We start from the raw sequence: 18,054 nt of genomic DNA, 5'->3' as shown, positions 1-18,054 counted from the left end.
AAGGAGGTTTTCACTCAAAATCTCACGATACATGGCCCCATTCATTCTTTCCTTTACACGGATCAGTCGTCCTGGTCCCTTTGCAGAAAAACAGCCCCAAAGCATGATGTTTCCACCCCATGCTTCACAGTAGGTATGGTGTTCTTTGGAAGCAACTCAGCATTCTTTGTCCTCCAAACACGACGAGTTGAGTTTTTACCAAAAAGTTCTAGTTTGGTTTCATCTGACCATATGACATTCTCCCAATCCTCTTCTGGATCATCCAAATGGACTCTAGCAAACTTCAGACGGGCCTGGACATGTACTGGCTTAAGCAGGGGGACACTCAGGATTTGAGTCCCTGGCGGCGTAGTGTGTTACTGATGGTAGGCTTTGTTACTTTGGTCCCAGCTCTCTGCAGGTCATTCACTAGGTCCCCCTGTGTGGTTCTGGGATTTTTGCTCACCGTTCTTGTGATCATTTTGACCCCACGGGGTGAGATCTTGCGTGGAGCCCCAGATCGAGGGAGATTATCAGTGGTCTTGTATGTCTTCCATTTCCTAATAATTGCTCCTACAGTTGATTTCTTCAAACCAAGCTGCTTACCTATTGCAGATTCAGTCTTCCCAGCCTGGTGCAGGTCTACAATTTTGTTTCTGGTGTCCTTTGACAGCTCTTTGGTCTTGGCCATAGTGGAGTTTGGAGTGTGACTGTTTGAGGTTGTGGACAGGTGTCTTTTATACTGATAACAAGTTCAAACAGGTGCCATTAATACAGGTAACGAGTGGAGGACAGAGGAGCCTCTTAAAAAATAAGTTACAGGTCTGTGAGAGCCAGAAATCTTGCTTGTTTGTAGGTGACCAAATACTTATTTTCCACCATAATTTGCAAATAAATTCATAAAAAATCCTACAATGTGATTTTCTGGATTTTTTTTCCTCAATTTGTCTGTCATAGTTGACGTGTACCTATGATGAAAAGTACAGGCCTCTTTCATCTTTTTAAGTGGGAGAACTTGCACAATTGGTGGCTGACTAAATACTTTTTTTCCCCACTGTATATATATATATAAATAGGCCAAATTTATATAAATCTGTTTTTGCTTTGTCATTATGGGTATTGTGTGTAGATTGATGAGGGAAAAAAACAATGTAATCCATTTTAGAATAAGGCTGTAACGTAACAAAATGTGGAAAAAGTCACGGGGTCTGAATACTTTCCGAAGGCAAAGTAAGGGATAAACATGTAAGGGATAAACACTGATGCTTTGTATATTATCTGGAAATAATGGGTGACTAGGTACTGCCCGAGTTTATTAGTTCCAGATAATGTACAGAGCGGAGGCGTTTATACCACGGTGCCAAAGAAAATAATGTCACGGATTCTGCCGAGACTGCCCTTCCTTCTGGCTCGGGCAGGCTTCGGCGTTCGTCGTCACCGGAGTACTAGCTGCTGCCGCTCTATGTTATATGTTTCTATGTTCACTTGATTGTTGTCTGTTGTTGCACACATGTTCCCCATTTTGTTAGTTTGTCTGCCTATTTAACCTGTTCACCTCCACTGTTTGGTGTGCGTGTTTATTGTATGGTACGAGTGTCATTTTGTGAGCGGGTTTTGCTCCTCCTTTGTTGTTTTGGAGGGTTTTTCCTTGTATTTCTTTACTTATCAGTAAAGTGGTTCTTCATCTCATTCTGTGTCCTGCGCTTGACTCTGGCCTACCGCATTCCACCGACATTCGTGACAAACAAGCACACATTTACTGGTAAAAATGATATGTTTTCATTGAGATTTCTATTTTGATAAGTAATCAACTATGGCTAACTCTGCAGATAGAATAACATTAAAGTAGCTGCATTTGCGTTTGTTTAAGCTAATTTCTAGTGACATTTATTTGGATACATCCATGCTACTGTACATACGTAGTGCCTGTTGAAGGATGACACCCACACAAAGTAAATTTCATCTATTTAAATAAAAGTTTTAAAATGAGAATGTCATGACTTTTTTTATGTTTGTTGTTCATAGTTCGGTTTATACCAGCAATATTACTACCTACATTTAACATCAATATTTCTTTTGTGGTGGTGGGGGAGGGGGGGGTAGAGTGGATTTGGGCCATTGCTGGGCCGCTTCTGTCCCTAAAATGGCAACTCGGGCCTAGTCTGTACCATCATTCATTTCGGACTCGGGCCGGGTCCAGCAGTTTTAGATCTGGCATGCCGGAATCAGGCCAGATGTGGAGCAGACATTTGTGCTACCTGGGACACTTTAGAATTCTATATATTTACCTCATACATTTATCAATTTGATATCAATTTATGTTGGAAGGTAAAACCAAATCATACATGGATGTGGCTGTAAATACTACATCAATTTTTCCAGCAGCCAGTGATGTGGAAGGTGTGTTCCATGACGCGCTAGCAGAGAGGAACTGACCTTACACGCATTTGCCACTAGAAATGTGTTCATTTGTATGCTCTCACTAACTGTAAGTCGCTCTGGATAAGAGCATCTGCTAAATGCCTAAAATGTTTTTAAAAAATGCCCAGTAGACAGGGTTGCCAGGTCCAGCTCAAATTTCTAGCCAAATGAGCACTCAAAACCCGCTCAAAAGGCCTGAAAACTAGAAGAAAAAAGAAATAATAGAATTTAGATGGAATATCATAGTAACTTGTAACAACGTTAGAAGAAAAATGTGGGTTTCCTCAAAATAATAATTATTGCAAGCTATGACATGACGTAATAAAGGAATTTGAATATGTGGCAAGAGAAAATATAATTTGCCCTTATTAAACTTGCCAGATCATTTTCCATCAACGAATGTCGATTTAACTCATTTGACTGATATGATTTAAGCAATAAGGCACAAGGGGAATGGTATATGGCCAATATACTATGGCTAAGGGCTGTTCTTAAGCACGACGCAACACGGAGTGCCTGGATACAGCCGTTAGCCGTGGTATTTTGGCCATATACCACAAACACCCCGGGTGCCTTATTACTATTATAAACTGATTACCACTGTAATTAGAACAGTAAAAAGTAATGGTTTGTCATACCCGTGGTATATGGTCTGATATACCACGGCTTTCAGCCAATCAGCATTCAGGGTTCGAACCATAAATGTAAATAAATCATTTTGCGCATGTGCATAACTATAGAAAAATCCAACAGGAGAGTTTGAGTGATGAAAGTTGGACAGAGGATCTCGAAATCTCTGATCAAGAAGCAATTGTGCTGTTATTATGTGCCAGATGTTAATACTACAAACCGTTATAAATGGCCCATTTGCGAGATTGACTTGTCATTTCAATAGGCATAGGCTACAGAATAAAATCTGGGTTTAAGATTTTAATTACATTTTGCTTAGCTAAAGGCAGGTAGTCTATAGCCCGATAGGCCTACATCTAATTTCAGATAGTAGCCTAGACAAGATGTAGGCAAGATGTCAACTGAACGATTTAGCAGCTTGCTTAGTTCAAATTAACAGACTAATTTATTCAACATGAATAGTGAGGCGATTTCGCAATACGAAGTACTTGTGTTTTCCAACAGCCTGCTACTGGCTACTGAGGATGGGGTCATAATTTCAATCACTGAATTAAATATTAATAATATGTACAGTTGAAGTCGGAAGTTTACATACACCTTAGCCAAATACATTTAAATTCAGTTTTTCACAATTTCTGACATTTAATCCTAGTAAAGATTCCCTGTTTTACGTCAGTTAGGATCACCACTTTATTTTAAGAATGTGAAATGTCAGAATAATAGTAGAGAGAATGATTTATTTCAGCTTTTCTTTCTTTCATCACATTCCCAGTGGGTCAGAAGTTTACATACACTCAATTAGTATTTGGTAGCATTGCCTTTAAATTATTTAACTTGGGTCAAACGTTTCGGGTAGCCTTCCACAAGCTTCCCATAATAAGTTGGGTGGATTTTGGCCCATTCCTCCTGACAGAGCTGGTGTAACTGAGTCAGGTTTGTAGGCCTCCTTGCTCGCACACATTTTTTCAGTTCTGCCCACACATTTTCTATAGGATTGAGGTCAGGGCATTTTGATGGCCACTCCAATACCTTGACTTTGTTGTCCTTAAGCCATTTTGCCACAACTTTGGAAGTATGCTTGGGTTGTCCATTTGGAAGACCCATTTGCGACCAAGCTTAAACTTCCTGACTGATGTCTTGAGATGTTGCTTCAATATATCCACATACATTTCCTTCCTCATGATGCCATCTATTTTGTGAAGTGCACCAGTCCCTCCTGCAGCAAAGCACCCCCACAGCATGATGCTGTCACCCCCGTTCTTCGGCTTGCAAGCAACACCCTTTTTCCTCCTAACATAACGATGGTTATTGTGGCCAAACAGTTCTATTTTTGTTTCATCAGACCAGAGGACATTTCTCCAAAAAGTACAATCTTTGTCCCCATGTGCAGTTGCAAACCGTAGTCTGGCTTTTTTATGGCGGTTTTGGAGCAGTGGCTTCTTCCTTGCTGAGCGGCCTTTCAGGTTATGTCGATATAGGACTTGTTTTACTGTGGAAATAGATATCTTAGTACCTGTTTCCTCCAGCATCTTCAAAAGGTCCTTTGCTGTTGTTCTGGGATTGATTTGCACTTTTCGCACCAAAGTACGTTAATCTCTAGGAGACAGAACACATTTCCTTCCTGAGCGGTATGACCGCTGCGTGGTCCCATGGTGTTTATACTTGCGTTGTATTGTTTGTACAGATGAACGTGGTACCTTCAGGTGTTTGGAAATTTCTCCCAAGGATGAACCAGGCTTGTGGAGGTCTACAAAAAAAATTCTGAGGTCTTGGCTGATTTCTTTTGATTTTCCCATGATGTCAAGCAAAGAGGCACTGAGTTTGAAGGTAGGTCTTGAAATACATCCACAGGTACACCTCCAATTGACTCAAATGATGTAAATTAGCCTAACAGAAGCTTCTAAAGCCATGACATAATTTTCTGGAATGTTCCAAGCTGTTTAAAGGCACAGTCAACTTAGTGTATGTAAACTCCTGACCCACTGGAATTGTGATACAGTGAATTATAAGTGAAATAATCTGTCTAAACAATTGTTCGAAAAATTCCTTTTGTCATGCACAAAGTAGATTTGCCAAAACTATAGTTTGTTAACAAGAAATTAGTTGAGTGGTTGAAAAACTAGTTTTAATGACTCCAACCTAAGTGTATGTAAACTTCCGACTTCAACTGTATATGAGGTTGGAGGCACCTTAATTGGGGAAAATGGGCTCGTGGTAATGACTGCAGCGGAATGAGTGGAATGATATCAAATACATTGATGGCATTCCATTTGCTCCATTCCGGCCATTATTATGAGCTGTTCTCCCATCAACAGCCTCATGTGATATGAACTGAATATGCAGCCAGTGTTTATTTTTTTAGAATTTGTTTTACCTGTGGCCTAATCTAACTACTGTTACCGTCAATCTAATGTGTTGATAATTACACAAGGCTACAACAACAAACTGAAGTCATAGGCTATTTCTTAAATTGGTTTGCCAGCTCCAGGTAGGCTACATAAGTAGCACAAAATGATATGCAATGACTCCAGTGATATCGTCATTTCAACATATTATTGTATCAAATGGTAGCCTACACTGGCATATAAACTCAGCAAAAAAAGAAACGTCCTCTCACTGTCAACTGCGTTTATTTTCAGCAAACTTAACATGTGTAAATATTTGTATGAACATAACAAGATTCAACAACCGAGACATAAACTGAACAAGTTCCACAGACGTGACTAACAGAAATTGAATAATGTGTCCCTGAACAAAGGGGGGGTCAAAATAGCCCTCACCCTCCGATCCAACAGGTCCAAGACGTGCTCAATGGGATTGAGATCCGGGCTCTTCGCTGGCCATGGCAGAACACTGACATTCCTGTCTTGCAGGAAATCAAGCACAGAACGAGCGGTATGGCTGGTGGCATTGTCATGCTGGAGGGTCATGTCAGGATGAGCCTGCAGGAAGGGTACCACATGAGGGAGGAGGATGTCTTCCCTGTAACGCACAGCGTTGAGATTGCCTGCAATGACAACAAGCTCAGTCCGATGATGCTATGACACACCGCCCAAGACCATGATGGACCCTCCACCTTCAAATAGATCCCGATCCAGTACAGGCCTCGGTGTAACGCTCATTCCTTCGACGATAAACGCGAATCCGACCATCACCCCTGGTGAGACAAAACTGCGACTCATCAGTGAAGAGCACTTTTTGCCAGTCCTGTCTGTTCCAGCGACGATGGGTTTGTGACCATAGGCGACGTTGTTGCCAGTGATGTCTGGTGAGGACCTGCCTTACAACAGGCCTACAAGCCCTCAGTCCAGCCTCTCTCAGCCTATTGCGGACAGTCTGAGCACTGATGGAGAGATTATGCGTTCCTGGTGTAACTCGGGCAGTTGTTGTTGCCATCCTGTACCTGTCCCGCAGGTGTGATGTTCAGATGTACCGATCCTGTGCAGGTGTTGTTACATGTGGTCTGCCACTGCGAGGACGATCAGCTGTCCGTCCTGTCTCCCTGTAGCGCTGTCTTAGGCGTCTCATAGTACGGACATTGCAATTTATTGTCCTGGCCACATCTGCAGTCCTCATGCCTCCTTGCAGCATGCCTAAGGCACGTTCACACAGATGAGCAGGGACTCTGGGCATCTTTCTTTTGGTGTGTTTCAGAGTCAGTAGAAAGGCCTCTTTAGTGTCCTAAGTTTTCATAACTGTGACCTTAATTGCCTACCGTCTGTAAGCTGTTAGTGTCTTATCGACCGTTCCACAGGTGCATGTTCATTAATTATTTATAGTTAATTGAACAAGCATGGGAAACAGTGTTTAAACCCTATACAATGAAGATCAGCCCACTCATCTTAATTTCATTGATACACTGTAACTGATAAATTTCAAGCAGAGAGGCGATACTGTTTCAGTTGACAGGTAAGGGCTATTTGACCAAGAAGGAGTGTGATGGAGTGCTGCATCAGATGACCTGGCCTCCACAATCACCCGACCTCAACCCAAATTGAGATGGTTTGGGATGAGTTGGACCGCAGAGTGAAGGAAAAGCAGCCAACAAGTGCTCAGCATATGTGGGAACTCCTTCAAGACTGTTGGAAAAGCATTCCAGGTGAAGCCGGTTGAGAGAATGCCAAGAGTGTGCAAAGCTGCCATCAAGGCAAAGGGTGGCTACTTTGAAGAATCTAAAATATATTTTGATTTGTTTAACACTTTTTTGGTTACTACATGATTCCATGTGTTATTTCATAGTTTTGATGTCTTCACTATTATTCTACAATATAGAAAATACAAATAAATAAAAACCCTGGAATTAGTAGGTGTCCAAACTTTTGACTGGTACTGTATGTATTGTCTAAGAATAATGAAACCATCTACTATTCGTTATATTCAGCACCTCAAAAAGAACAGTTTTGAAATTGATAACTTGTATTTTTTTGTAGTTAAAATTGCCTAAATAAATACTGAGCATTATCTGATGCATTGGTGACTAAACGAAACGTTGTCATAGTATTTCACAGAAAAAGTAGATTTTGCATGAATGACTCATGGGTGAAATGTGTGAAACCCCAATGAATGCACAAAGGTTCTGAACATAAGTGTTCGTTTTAGAGTTTTGTACTTAAGAGTTTTTAAAATTCACCCCATAAGTGAAAATGGCAGCAAAGCGATAAAAATAAATAAATAACTGTCATAAATCAATCCATCCAGTCCACCTGTTGTATGTCTTATAAATTATGCACAATCATGAAATGTACTAAACTTCAAAAGGTATTTATAATAGAATGTGATCGACTACGATAAACTGTCTTCTCAGTTCGAATGGTCTTGCTAGATGTACATTTTCTTAAGACATACAGTGGGGAAAAAAAGTATTTAGTCAGCCACCAATTGTGCAAGTTCTCCCACTTAAAAAGATGAGAGAGGCCTGTAATTTTCATCATAGGTACACGTCAACTATGACAGACAAAATGAGAGAAAAAAATCCAGAAAATCACAGTGTAGGATTTTTTATGAATTTATTTGCAAATTATGGTGGAAAATAAGTATTTGGTCAATAACAAAAGTTTCTCAATACTTTGTTATATACCCTTTGTTGGCAATGACACAGGTCAAACGTTTTCTGTAAGTCTTCACAAGGTTTTCACACACTGTTGCTGGTATTTTGGCCCATTCCTCCATGCAGATCTCCTCTAGAGCAGTGATGTTTTGGGGCTGTCGCTGGGCAACACAGACTTTCAACTCCCTCCAAAGATTTTCTATGGGGTTGAGATCTGGAGACTGGCTAGGCCACTCCAGGACCTTGAAATGCTTCTTACGAAGCCACTCCTTCGTTGCCCGGTGTGTTTGGGATCATTGTCATGCAGAAAGACCCAGCCACGTTTCATCTTCAATGCCCTTGCTGATGGAAAGAGGTTTTCACTCAAAATCTCACGATACAAGCCCCAAAGCATGATGTTTCCACCCCCATGCTTCACAGTAGGTATGGTGTTCTTTTGATCCAACTCAGCATTCTTTGTCCTCCAAACACGACGAGTTGAGTTTTTACCAAAAAGTTATATTTTGGTTTCATCTGACCATATGACATTCTCCCAATCCTCTTCTGGATCATCCAAATGCACTCTAGCAAACTTCAGACGGGCCTGGACATGTACTGGCTTAAGCAGGGGGACACGTCTTGCACTGCAGGATTTGAGTCCCTGGCGGCGTAGTGTGTTACTGATGGTAGGCTTTGTTACTTTGGTCCCAGCTCTCTGCAGGTCATTCACCAGGTCCCCCCGTGTGGTTCTGGGATTTTTGCTCACCGTTCTTGTGATAATTTTGACCCCACGGGGTGAGATCTTGCGTGGAGCCCCAGATCGAGGGAGATTATCAGTGGTCTTGTATGTCTTCCATTTCCTAATAATTGCTCCCACAGTTGATTTCTTCAAACCAAGCTGCTTACCTATTGCAGATTCAGTCTTCCCAGCCTGGTGCAGGTCTACAATTTTGTTTCTGGTGTCCTTTGACAGCTCTTTGGTCTTGGCCATAGTAGAGTTTGGAGTGTGACTGTTTGAGGTTGTGGACAGGTGTCTTTTATACTGATAACAAGTTCAAACAGGTGCCATTAATACAGGTAACGAGTGGAGGACAGAGGAGCCTCTTAAAGAAGAAGTTACAGGTCTGTGAGAGCCAGAAATCTTGCTTGTTTGTAGGTGACCAAATACTTATTTTCCACCATAATTTGCAAATAAATTCATAAAAAATCCTACAATGTGATTTTATGGATTTTTCTTTCTCAATTTGTCTGTCATAGTTGACGTGTACCTATGATGAAAATTACAGGCCTCTCATCTTTTTAAGTGGGAGAACTTGCACAATTGGTGGCTGACTAAATACTTTTTTCCCCACTGTATACCTACAACGTTATGTGATAATGACAAATAAAATAAAAAATTTAAATGGTCACTTTTAATTTTAAATATTTAAATAACAGACTGCAATTACAACTGTCCATAAGAACTCTTATAAGAATGCCAAAACATTTCAAACTGCAACAGCAAAAGACCCATCAATTTAGGTATAACCTTTCGTGCAAACAGTACATAAACATCTCATCAAATTCATAATGGATCCACCGACGTTGATAACCTCTCCAACCCTAAGTGTACTTACACAGCCTTTCTCCTATACAGTTGGCACCAGTGGTGTAGCGGAGGGTAAACGCACGTACATGGGAGCATTACCTTATTCACCGCGAACAGCGTTTACCCACCAATCTTTTTTTTTTTTACCACTATATCACAGGTTGGCACTACTGCAGCTGGTACACACAGTCAGTATTGGGGTACGGAGGTAGGTTGAGCTGGTACTTCTTCTCCATGGCAGGAGGCACAAAACGTCCCCCCAGATAGTGGTAGCGTCCACAGAAGTGTGTTGCTGACTTCTTAGGGGCAGTCAGGGAGATGAGCATGTCTGGCTGGAGTCCGTCTGTGCTGCCCTGCTCCACATCCCAACCTGAAGAGGACATGTACAGTATGGGAGAATATCACTATCCCAAATGGAAACCTTTTGGCCAAGCTAATATACTTAAGGCACACTACACTGTATTGAACCTCTGGATTCAACAAATAACGTTCCTGATGTTCTCTGAACAAAATACTGCCCAAAATGTTTTTATCAAGGCAATGAAGGTACCTGGTTCCGTGGTTGGCAATGCATTTTTTATTGCATTGCAATAAAACTTGTTTTGTTTTTGATAACTTTTTGATAGATTAATTAAAATATATTGTGGTGACCCACAGAAATGCAGGTCTGATTATGGCAAGTCAGTTCATATTTGGCTTGGCTAGCTAGCTTGCTAATATGATTTGAATGATGCAGCAACAACAGTATTAGCTTTTTAGCCCCCTGCCCCAGTTCCTAGAGGGAAGTGGACTGCGGTGTGAGGGGATGCAGAGGCTTACTCCGTCTGTTGCTTTTCTGGACCACTGCTGAGGTGTGGTGGTTTTGCTGCCACTTTTATAGTCGCCAAAGCATCACCCAGGTGGGTGCTACATTTCAGTAGTGGATGTTCCAGCCTACCTACGGAGGAGGAGCTGCGACTATCCAAGACGACGAGGTCCCCATTGAGGAGCTCCGTGGCCGGTCTGACTGAAGGTCTCTGCCTGGCTGTACCATCTATGCTCCCTCCTCTCAAGATACTAACTTTCTGTACTGCCCATCATCTAAAGATGTGGAAGACCATCGCCCAAATACTGCCAGATCCCTATATTTGTTTTGCTAAATTGTTTTTGGTTTATTTTGTTTTTAAAGTGACTTTGAGATTCTACTTGTAATGAAAAGCACTATATAAAATCTATTATTATTACCTTTTGTGATTGAGATATAGTAGAGACTGGATATTTTTACTCAACTAGCTTATCAGTGAAAAACACCAATCAATATCTGCCTTCTAGATTCTAGTTTGTAGTGAGTTAGGGGCCCACCCACCTGAGGGGATGTCAATACTAACTATAGGTACAGTGGTCTTCTTCAGCACGTCCAGGATGGAGCCAAAAGGCTCCCGCACGGCACCCTTGAAGCTGAAGCCAAAGATGGCGTCTATCACCAGGTTGTAAGCCTCGTCAACCACTTTTGCCTAAGAGGAGCATCTCTGTCACTGTCAGCATTAACACAACTGCACACCATCACATATACACACTCCGAGATAAATACATCAACAACCTTGCATACAACACTGACACTCACAGATAAACTTATGTGAGGTAACCCAGGAGTCAGGACACATACCTAACAATCAAATAGACTTTGCTCTGAGGTTAACACTGGAGCCACGGCTCACTACTACCTCAGGCATTTCAGTCAGGAAAGGGATGTCCATCTTCTCACACTGGGTGGTCAGGCCCTGGAACAACAGTTTGTTTGGCCTCTTTGGGTACAGTATGGTCGGTGCATATCCCTGTAGTCACACACAAAGCATGCTCAGAATCACAGACTATAGGCATGTTACTTAGTCATTCATACTAATAGGCTATGTATGCCTATTTGATGCCAATTTGACAGTCACTTACTACTACAGAAAAAGCACAACACAGCATTGATTCCAAAAGCAATAGATGCCTTTAAGAAGAATTGGTTCATTATAACAAGAACCAATTCTCTAATATCTACTGCATGCCTTGATATTCAGAAACATATCGGATGAGAAGGACAAGACACTCACAAAGAGTTTGAGATGTCTGGCACAGACCAGGCCATCTCCTCCATTGTTACCCGGGCCACAGATCACAAGCAAAGAGGGTCTGGCTTTGACCAGAGAGCTGGTGGGGTAGGCCTGGAACAGAAGGCAACAGGTGAATAAAAAGGTAGCCTAAAAGCCACACTTACAGCACACGTCAAGCCTAAAACCATTTAAACCAGCCTAAAGTAGGGCCCTCATGACTTGAAAATGTCTAATCTACACCATGCAGAGTCTAGACTAAATTGAGTTTAACTAGTGCTTATGAGGTTTTCCAGTGCTGAACAGCCCATAGCTGTGGCATCCACCATCTCACAGCACCTTGGGCAGTACCAGTCATTGTAAGAGACACTCCTAGCGGAAATGCTGAGTCTCACCCTGGTGACTGCTGTAGCACAGCTAAGCCCAGCCAGCTCCATTAGCTGGTCCACACTGAAGCCATACTCTGAGAACAGCTCCTCATCAATGCGCCGGGCCTCCTCCTGCCTGAGGATACAGATAAATATATCACACAGTTCACACATATGCAGGCATGCATGCATGCATACATACATACACACACACACACACACACACACACACACACACACACACACACACACACACACACACACACTCATCCTTACCCAAGGTATTTTATGGACTGGGCCATGGTGGATGCTTGTCCACTGAAGCACTCCTTATTTAGACTATTTGTCACACTGACCAATGGACATGCCCCCCTGTGGGAGAGGACTGTGGTTGCCCGTGATGTCACAAGGAACCCAATCCTAAACAGAGCCTGCAGACTCAACATCCAGTTGGTTCAAACACCTGGAGGAGGAGGAGGAGGAACACATTCACATTTCAATGAGAGACCCATGTTAGAATGTAATGGACCCTGAAGATGACATGAGTAAACAGGTGCTATTGTTATTGCCTGTGTGCCAGTCTGTTTCTGCGCTCTTGCCAACTCCTTATGGAATTGTCATCCAAAAATGTTTGGCTTGACAATGAGCAATGGCGTTGGCAGGAGCACAAACAGATCTGGGACCGGGCTAGTGTTATTGTGCATGTATGTGCATTAAGCTATGGTCTTCATAACTCAAAATATATAAATAACTTAAGTTATAAACAGCTCTGCAGTAAAACATCTAAATAACACAGTTTATACAGAAAGAGGCCTAATATCAAGCAAGCACAACACTGAAAACCTCCAACTTGCCTACTAGTTTGACCTGCTCACATCCATAACAAAGTGATTTAAGAGATGATTAGTAAGACTCACCAAATGCACAATCTTCTAGATTAAAACGTTGTTAATCTTCAAATATTCAATGGCACAATTAACGAATCAAATGACACAATTTCTATCTCCTTTAAAACCGTGTGGCTGGTGCAGTTATGTGCACTGCTTAGCATTTACTTCCTGTATCAACGGAAACCGTTTCTTCTTCTTCTTCTTTTGGTATCATCGGGTTCGCACATTTGTTTGTGAATGCTGCCACCTACTGTGCGGTATTGCGTGCTCAATCACGTTATATTTTGTGATACAACAGTAAAAAGGAGGAAAGTAAAAAAAAAATGGCACCACCAACTAACCCTACACCTATATCCCACTATTTAATAACACCCATACACCCAAGTATTTATCTGCAGCTGCCACCACAACATCTATTTTCTGTGATTTATGTTCCATTTCTGCAGTACAGTTGATAACCATGGCAATGAATGCTAAGAAGCCAAACTTACTGAAGCACAAATTCGTATCACTTTGTATAGGCCTACTACTCACCCTTGACCCATCATCCTCTACTCTCTTCACTACCTCAGCATGCAATACCTTCTGTTCTACTCTGACCCTTGCAACCTCAACCTGTCTCTCTTGCACCGGGCACTTCTGATCCCCAGCAACATGGGCACCCCCACAATTGATAGTTTTTTCCACCGATACCACACATTCCTTTGTCCCATTCCCTCCTGCACACTTCTCACATCTTGGAATCTCCCTCCTACACAGTGCTGCAACATGACCATAAGCTTGGCATCTAAAACACCTTAAGCAGGGTTTCCCAAACTCAGTGCACGTTTTGGTTTTTGCTCTAGCACTACACAGCTGATTCAAATAATCAACTAATTACCAAGCTTTGATAATTTGAATCACCTGTGTAGTGTTAGGGCAAAAAACTACACGTGTTTGGGAAATGCTGAGTGGGTTGGGCACAAAATCTCTCACGGGATAACTTGTCCCAAGGTGCGTGACACGAAGCTCCCGCCACCTCTGGGCGGAACAAACACAGAAAATCATCACAAGACCACTTTCAGCTACCTTCACTGATTTAACAGTACCCAACTACAGAAACTGTTTACAAAAAAAAAAAGCCTTACCTGTAGGAAGTGGGATGATGTCATTGCTAACATAATAAAAAGTCTACTGTATAGTCATAACCGATAATATAATCATTAAGTGGATCATATCAGAAATGACCAAGGACATTTATGTAAAAGGCAATAATTGTGTGAATATGTATTTTCAAAGATAAATATGTATTTTCAAAGATGCAAGTGGAAAGGCATAAACCCTCATTTTTTTGCAATTAATTTACATGTAATTCTAAATCCCTAAATTGTTAAAAATAAAAACAGATAATATAAGAACCAAGTGTCAGTATTTTCCTTTTATATGACCACCTTATGTTCTTTTAGCTATTTTCCATATTAATTTTTATTATTTGATTATTTCTTTTTTCCTATGATTTGTCAATGAAAAGAACAGATCATATTTTAACTGAGACAAACCATATGACTCTGTGGAGGCAGAAGCACACATAAAACACAGTGTATCCAGTAATCCAGGTACAAACAGCCAATACAATGTGCAGCATTGAATAACAAAACGAGACCACAAGAACAAAGACACACCTTTAAAAAAAAAACTTGAGGCAATTGTATTGGTCCAGCATATTCTATTATTGTATTCATTGGGACATGAATAGAAACAAGATGTGTTCCAGATCAGAGTGGAGGCGTACTGTAACATGCAGGGATCCATTGGGAAAATATATAGTTGGCAGTGGCAACAGTGGTTAAATACAATTTTCATAGCAACAAATTAATCTAACCTTTATTTGTGCTCTGTCTCGATCTAAACAGCAGTCAAATACAATAAATGTGCATGTCTGAATGTATTATAATGTAAAAAGTTAGAAAAACATACTGTATAAAGAGCATAAAAAAAGATAGATACATAAAATTGAGATGAAATGGAGTCCATATGCACCAGTTAGAAATCAAGGCCTCACATGATGGGGCAGTTCTCCATTCTAGATCCACTCTGAAAAAGGAGATATATGTTTTAACATATGCTGTTTGTTGTACAAAATATCTTAATATGTTGAATAGCTCAATGATTATACAACCAGAGTTCTGTGTCATTAAACAGGTTTGTGTGCGTGCTTCCAGCAGATGAACTGTAGATTTCAAATGGGCAGTCGCCTACCTATAGGGACTAAAAATGTTGTGTGTCTGTGGGACTTATAGGACCTACCCTTCGAGGCGTGCTGCTGCTCACGACATAGGAGTGTGGGAGGAGGCCCTCAGCGATGCCCCCACTGCGGATGGAGCGGGAGGCGGAGGACACAGAGAAGCCGCCACTGGACTTGCTGTCAGCGGGCAGGCCACAGGAGCCACACCGGCTACGCAGGTTATACTCACCGTCTCCTCCGCATGTGCTATGGGCCACCTGCAGGGGGCGTCAGAGATATATCTATTAACCACACATTCATTTTGCTGCATTCCTTATGGACGTGCCAAAGTCGGAAGACACACCCTTTTAATACTCAATTGGCATTTGATTGCACTCACCATGTCATCATCATCCTCGTCAAATAGGGTGCGGGTCACCTTCCTCATAGCCATTTCCTGAATAGAGAGAGAGCTCCGTTGCATGTCACTGACTATAATATGAACATGTTTGTGGGGGCATGGTAAATCAATGTTGTACATTTCTTGTTGTTGTTGTTATTGTTGTGTTTGTTATTAGTTAACAGTGTGTGCCCACCTCTCCGTTGGCACTGATCAGAGTGGTCTGGAAGTGGTCTCCACTGCCCCATGAGGTCTGGGTCTTCCACACCAGGTCAGAAGGGGGGTTGTGGCTGCCGCCAGCTGCAGATGCCCAGATCTGATTCCCCAAAAGAACATTAATAAGTGGTCAGAAGTATTTTTATTTTTTTACCACAGCTAAAATGACCATGTTCAACACAATGGTAGTTGGAGCTTTTCAGACACACTTACCGTGACCCTCTGTCCGGCCTTCAGGGTGAATTTAGGGGGGAACTTGAAGGTGATGGAGGTGCCGGAGCCCATCTGTCGCTTCAGCTGCCAGTTTCCCAGGTTCTGGTCCTGTGGGAGTGATGTAGAGGATGGATTTACTGTAAATCCCTAATTAGAGTGCTAAAGCAGTGGCAGTAGATTTGTAAACATCCCTCTTCTGCCTCGTCCATTCAACCTAATACGAAAACTACAAACTGACTTTAATGTCTAAAATGCCAAACAACCCCCTCTCACCTCATCTGCTTTGTTGCTGAGCAGCACATACTTCCCATCCAGGTCCACTTCATCCACAGTGACGCGTCCACTGGCAGAGGCCTGCTGGGTGATGCGTGTTCGCGCCACAGTGCCTCCTGTCAGGCCGGAGGCCTCACTGTCGGTGTTGTTGAGACGGCGCTTCTTGGTAGAGGAACTGCAGTGGACGGTACGGGTGCCTGATCCACTTGCTGTCACTCGCGTGGAGGGAGGGCTGGGGGACAGACGCAGCCTGGAGGGGGTAGAATTCACCCATGATGAGAGGGGGGAAGGGGTTTTAACAACCGAGAAGGGAGAAGAGCAAGAGTAATTTGTGAATGACTGAGTTTGACATGTATTTGTGCTTCTGACCTGTGTATGCAGCCAGATGTATACAGTACATTTTATACCGTATGTGCCACATGTGACTGTTTGTAGCCCTGTGAGTAAGTACATGTAAAGTATGTGTTTTGTCAGTATGTAAGAATGTACAATATGCATTAGTATTGTAGAAAAGGCCTTCAGATGTAGTATTTCCCTATGCACCCCTAGTTTGTCCCTTGAGTTAGAATACCCAACAGATCATCAGTCAATCACCACCAAACTTCTATCCAATCAGAGACATTCTCTTTAGCCTGCTTGTTGTAAGTCCCGCCTCCAAGTTGTAATTGCTTATGCATCGTCATTGCTAGCAACTAGCTAGTTAGCCAGGCTAACTATTTTCTATGCGTCATGCACACAGTGCATTGTAGTTATGTTTATGCTTGAGATTTAAGAATATTTATGTCCTTTTATTATCGTGGTCAGCGTTTGTTTACATTGTACAGCCTGCTGGTAACAGCGGCAGCTTATTATAGATAGCAGGTTTAAGTTGTGTTAGTGAGCGCTCTCACCATTTTCATGGTCAGTACACAGTTCTATATCGTGGAGCTCCGCCCCATAGGGGAGCTCTGCTCCTATTGGTTTACCCACTGCCCTAAGGCAGCAACAGCCTGAGACAAAATTATGCACACACCTGCAGCCAATAGGAGTACAGGTGTCCCTATAAGAGGGGATGCCTCCCCTCAATCATCCTCCCTTTATCTTCAGCGACTGGACTAGACTGAAGAAGCCAAGAAGAGACGAAGAAAAGACTCAGGACGAAGAAACGCCGTCGATTTTCGACATCGTCCTAAATGAGCACACCAGGAGATTTTCCACCCCCAAAAGCTATTTTCAGAGCTCAATGCCGCTGTAACTCCTTGATGGCTGCGGACCCCCACAACCTATGTTTCGTGTGTTTGGGTGCACAGCACGCCAAGGATGGCGTCAGCGTTCCCCTTAAATGTGCCAGCTGTGCCCTCCTTCCTTTGAAGGAGAGAAAGCAGCGGCGCGCATTTTTTAGGGATGATATTCCCCTAGAGGACGTGCTCTCAGTTTTGCCCTCAGCTTCTGAGGCGTCATCTGGAGAGGCTGACTCTGGGGATGACAGGGATGATGGGGATGAGATGGACGTTCCTATGGAACAGTCCAGTCTCAGGACCCAGACTTTTAAGACCCCATTTCCTTTGGAGAGTGAGAGGTCTTATTCTTCCCTGGGCGATGAAGACACAGGCTCTGAGAGGTCAGAAGCCCTGTCTTTCGCAGCGGCCTCTCTGCGCTCAGACTTCCCCGGGCTCATTGAGAGGGCTGCTAGACGGCTAGAAATAGCACAGCCCCCCATTCCCGCCGTACCGGAAGTGAATATGATTGAGGGCGGCCCGTATTCCAGGGTGCGTTGCTGAGCGCACACATAA

The 18,054-nt window shown here is 42.5% G+C and overlaps 2 protein-coding genes across 2 annotated transcripts in view; both read right to left on the bottom strand.

The window, feature by feature from the left end:
• Positions 1 to 9,446: 9,446 nt before the first annotated feature.
• naxe (NAD(P)HX epimerase) lies at positions 9,447 to 13,170 on the bottom strand. Its single transcript, XM_041884778.2, has 7 exons — positions 13,005 to 13,170; positions 12,364 to 12,550; positions 12,115 to 12,223; positions 11,723 to 11,833; positions 11,348 to 11,458; positions 10,990 to 11,137; positions 9,447 to 10,014 (listed from the first exon to the last, which is right to left on the bottom strand). Exons 2-7 carry the CDS (start codon positions 12,531 to 12,533, stop codon positions 9,812 to 9,814), a joined length of 852 nt encoding a protein of 283 aa, XP_041740712.1. The 5' UTR covers positions 12,534 to 12,550; positions 13,005 to 13,170; the 3' UTR covers positions 9,447 to 9,811.
• A 1,387-nt stretch (positions 13,171 to 14,557) lies between these two features.
• LOC121572757 (lamin-A) overlaps positions 14,558 to 18,054 on the bottom strand; it is a 31,637-nt gene continuing 28,140 nt past the window's right edge. The window contains exons 8-13 of the mRNA XM_041884779.2: positions 16,283 to 16,532; positions 16,010 to 16,117; positions 15,777 to 15,896; positions 15,581 to 15,637; positions 15,264 to 15,458; positions 14,558 to 15,050 (exon numbers count right to left, since the gene is read on the bottom strand). Of these exons, the coding sequence (XP_041740713.2) occupies positions 15,015 to 15,050; positions 15,264 to 15,458; positions 15,581 to 15,637; positions 15,777 to 15,896; positions 16,010 to 16,117; positions 16,283 to 16,532 (766 nt within the window). The 3' untranslated portion in view covers positions 14,558 to 15,014. The remainder of the gene's footprint in view (positions 15,051 to 15,263; positions 15,459 to 15,580; positions 15,638 to 15,776; positions 15,897 to 16,009; positions 16,118 to 16,282; positions 16,533 to 18,054) is intronic.

The sequence above is a fragment of the Coregonus clupeaformis genome, chromosome 8 (genome assembly GCF_020615455.1).
Source record: "Coregonus clupeaformis isolate EN_2021a chromosome 8, ASM2061545v1, whole genome shotgun sequence".
Classification (NCBI taxonomy): domain Eukaryota; kingdom Metazoa; phylum Chordata; class Actinopteri; order Salmoniformes; family Salmonidae; genus Coregonus; species Coregonus clupeaformis.
Note: the sequence above shows the minus strand (reverse complement) of the source record. Positions and strands in the feature narration are given on the sequence as shown.

Bases quoted from the DNA above. Each gene is read 5' to 3' on its own strand.
- naxe (XM_041884778.2), bottom strand. From the start codon at position 12,533: ATGTTGAGTCTGCAGGCTCTGTTTAGGATTGGGTTCCTTGTGACATCA. The intron at 11,138-11,347 runs GTAGTAGTGAGC...TGCTCCTCTTAG, and splicing joins TCCTGACTGAAATGCCTGAG to GCAAAAGTGGTTGACGAGGC. The intron at 10,015-10,989 runs GTGGGTGGGCCC...TGTCCTCTTCAG, and splicing joins TAGTATTGACATCCCCTCAG to GTTGGGATGTGGAGCAGGGC.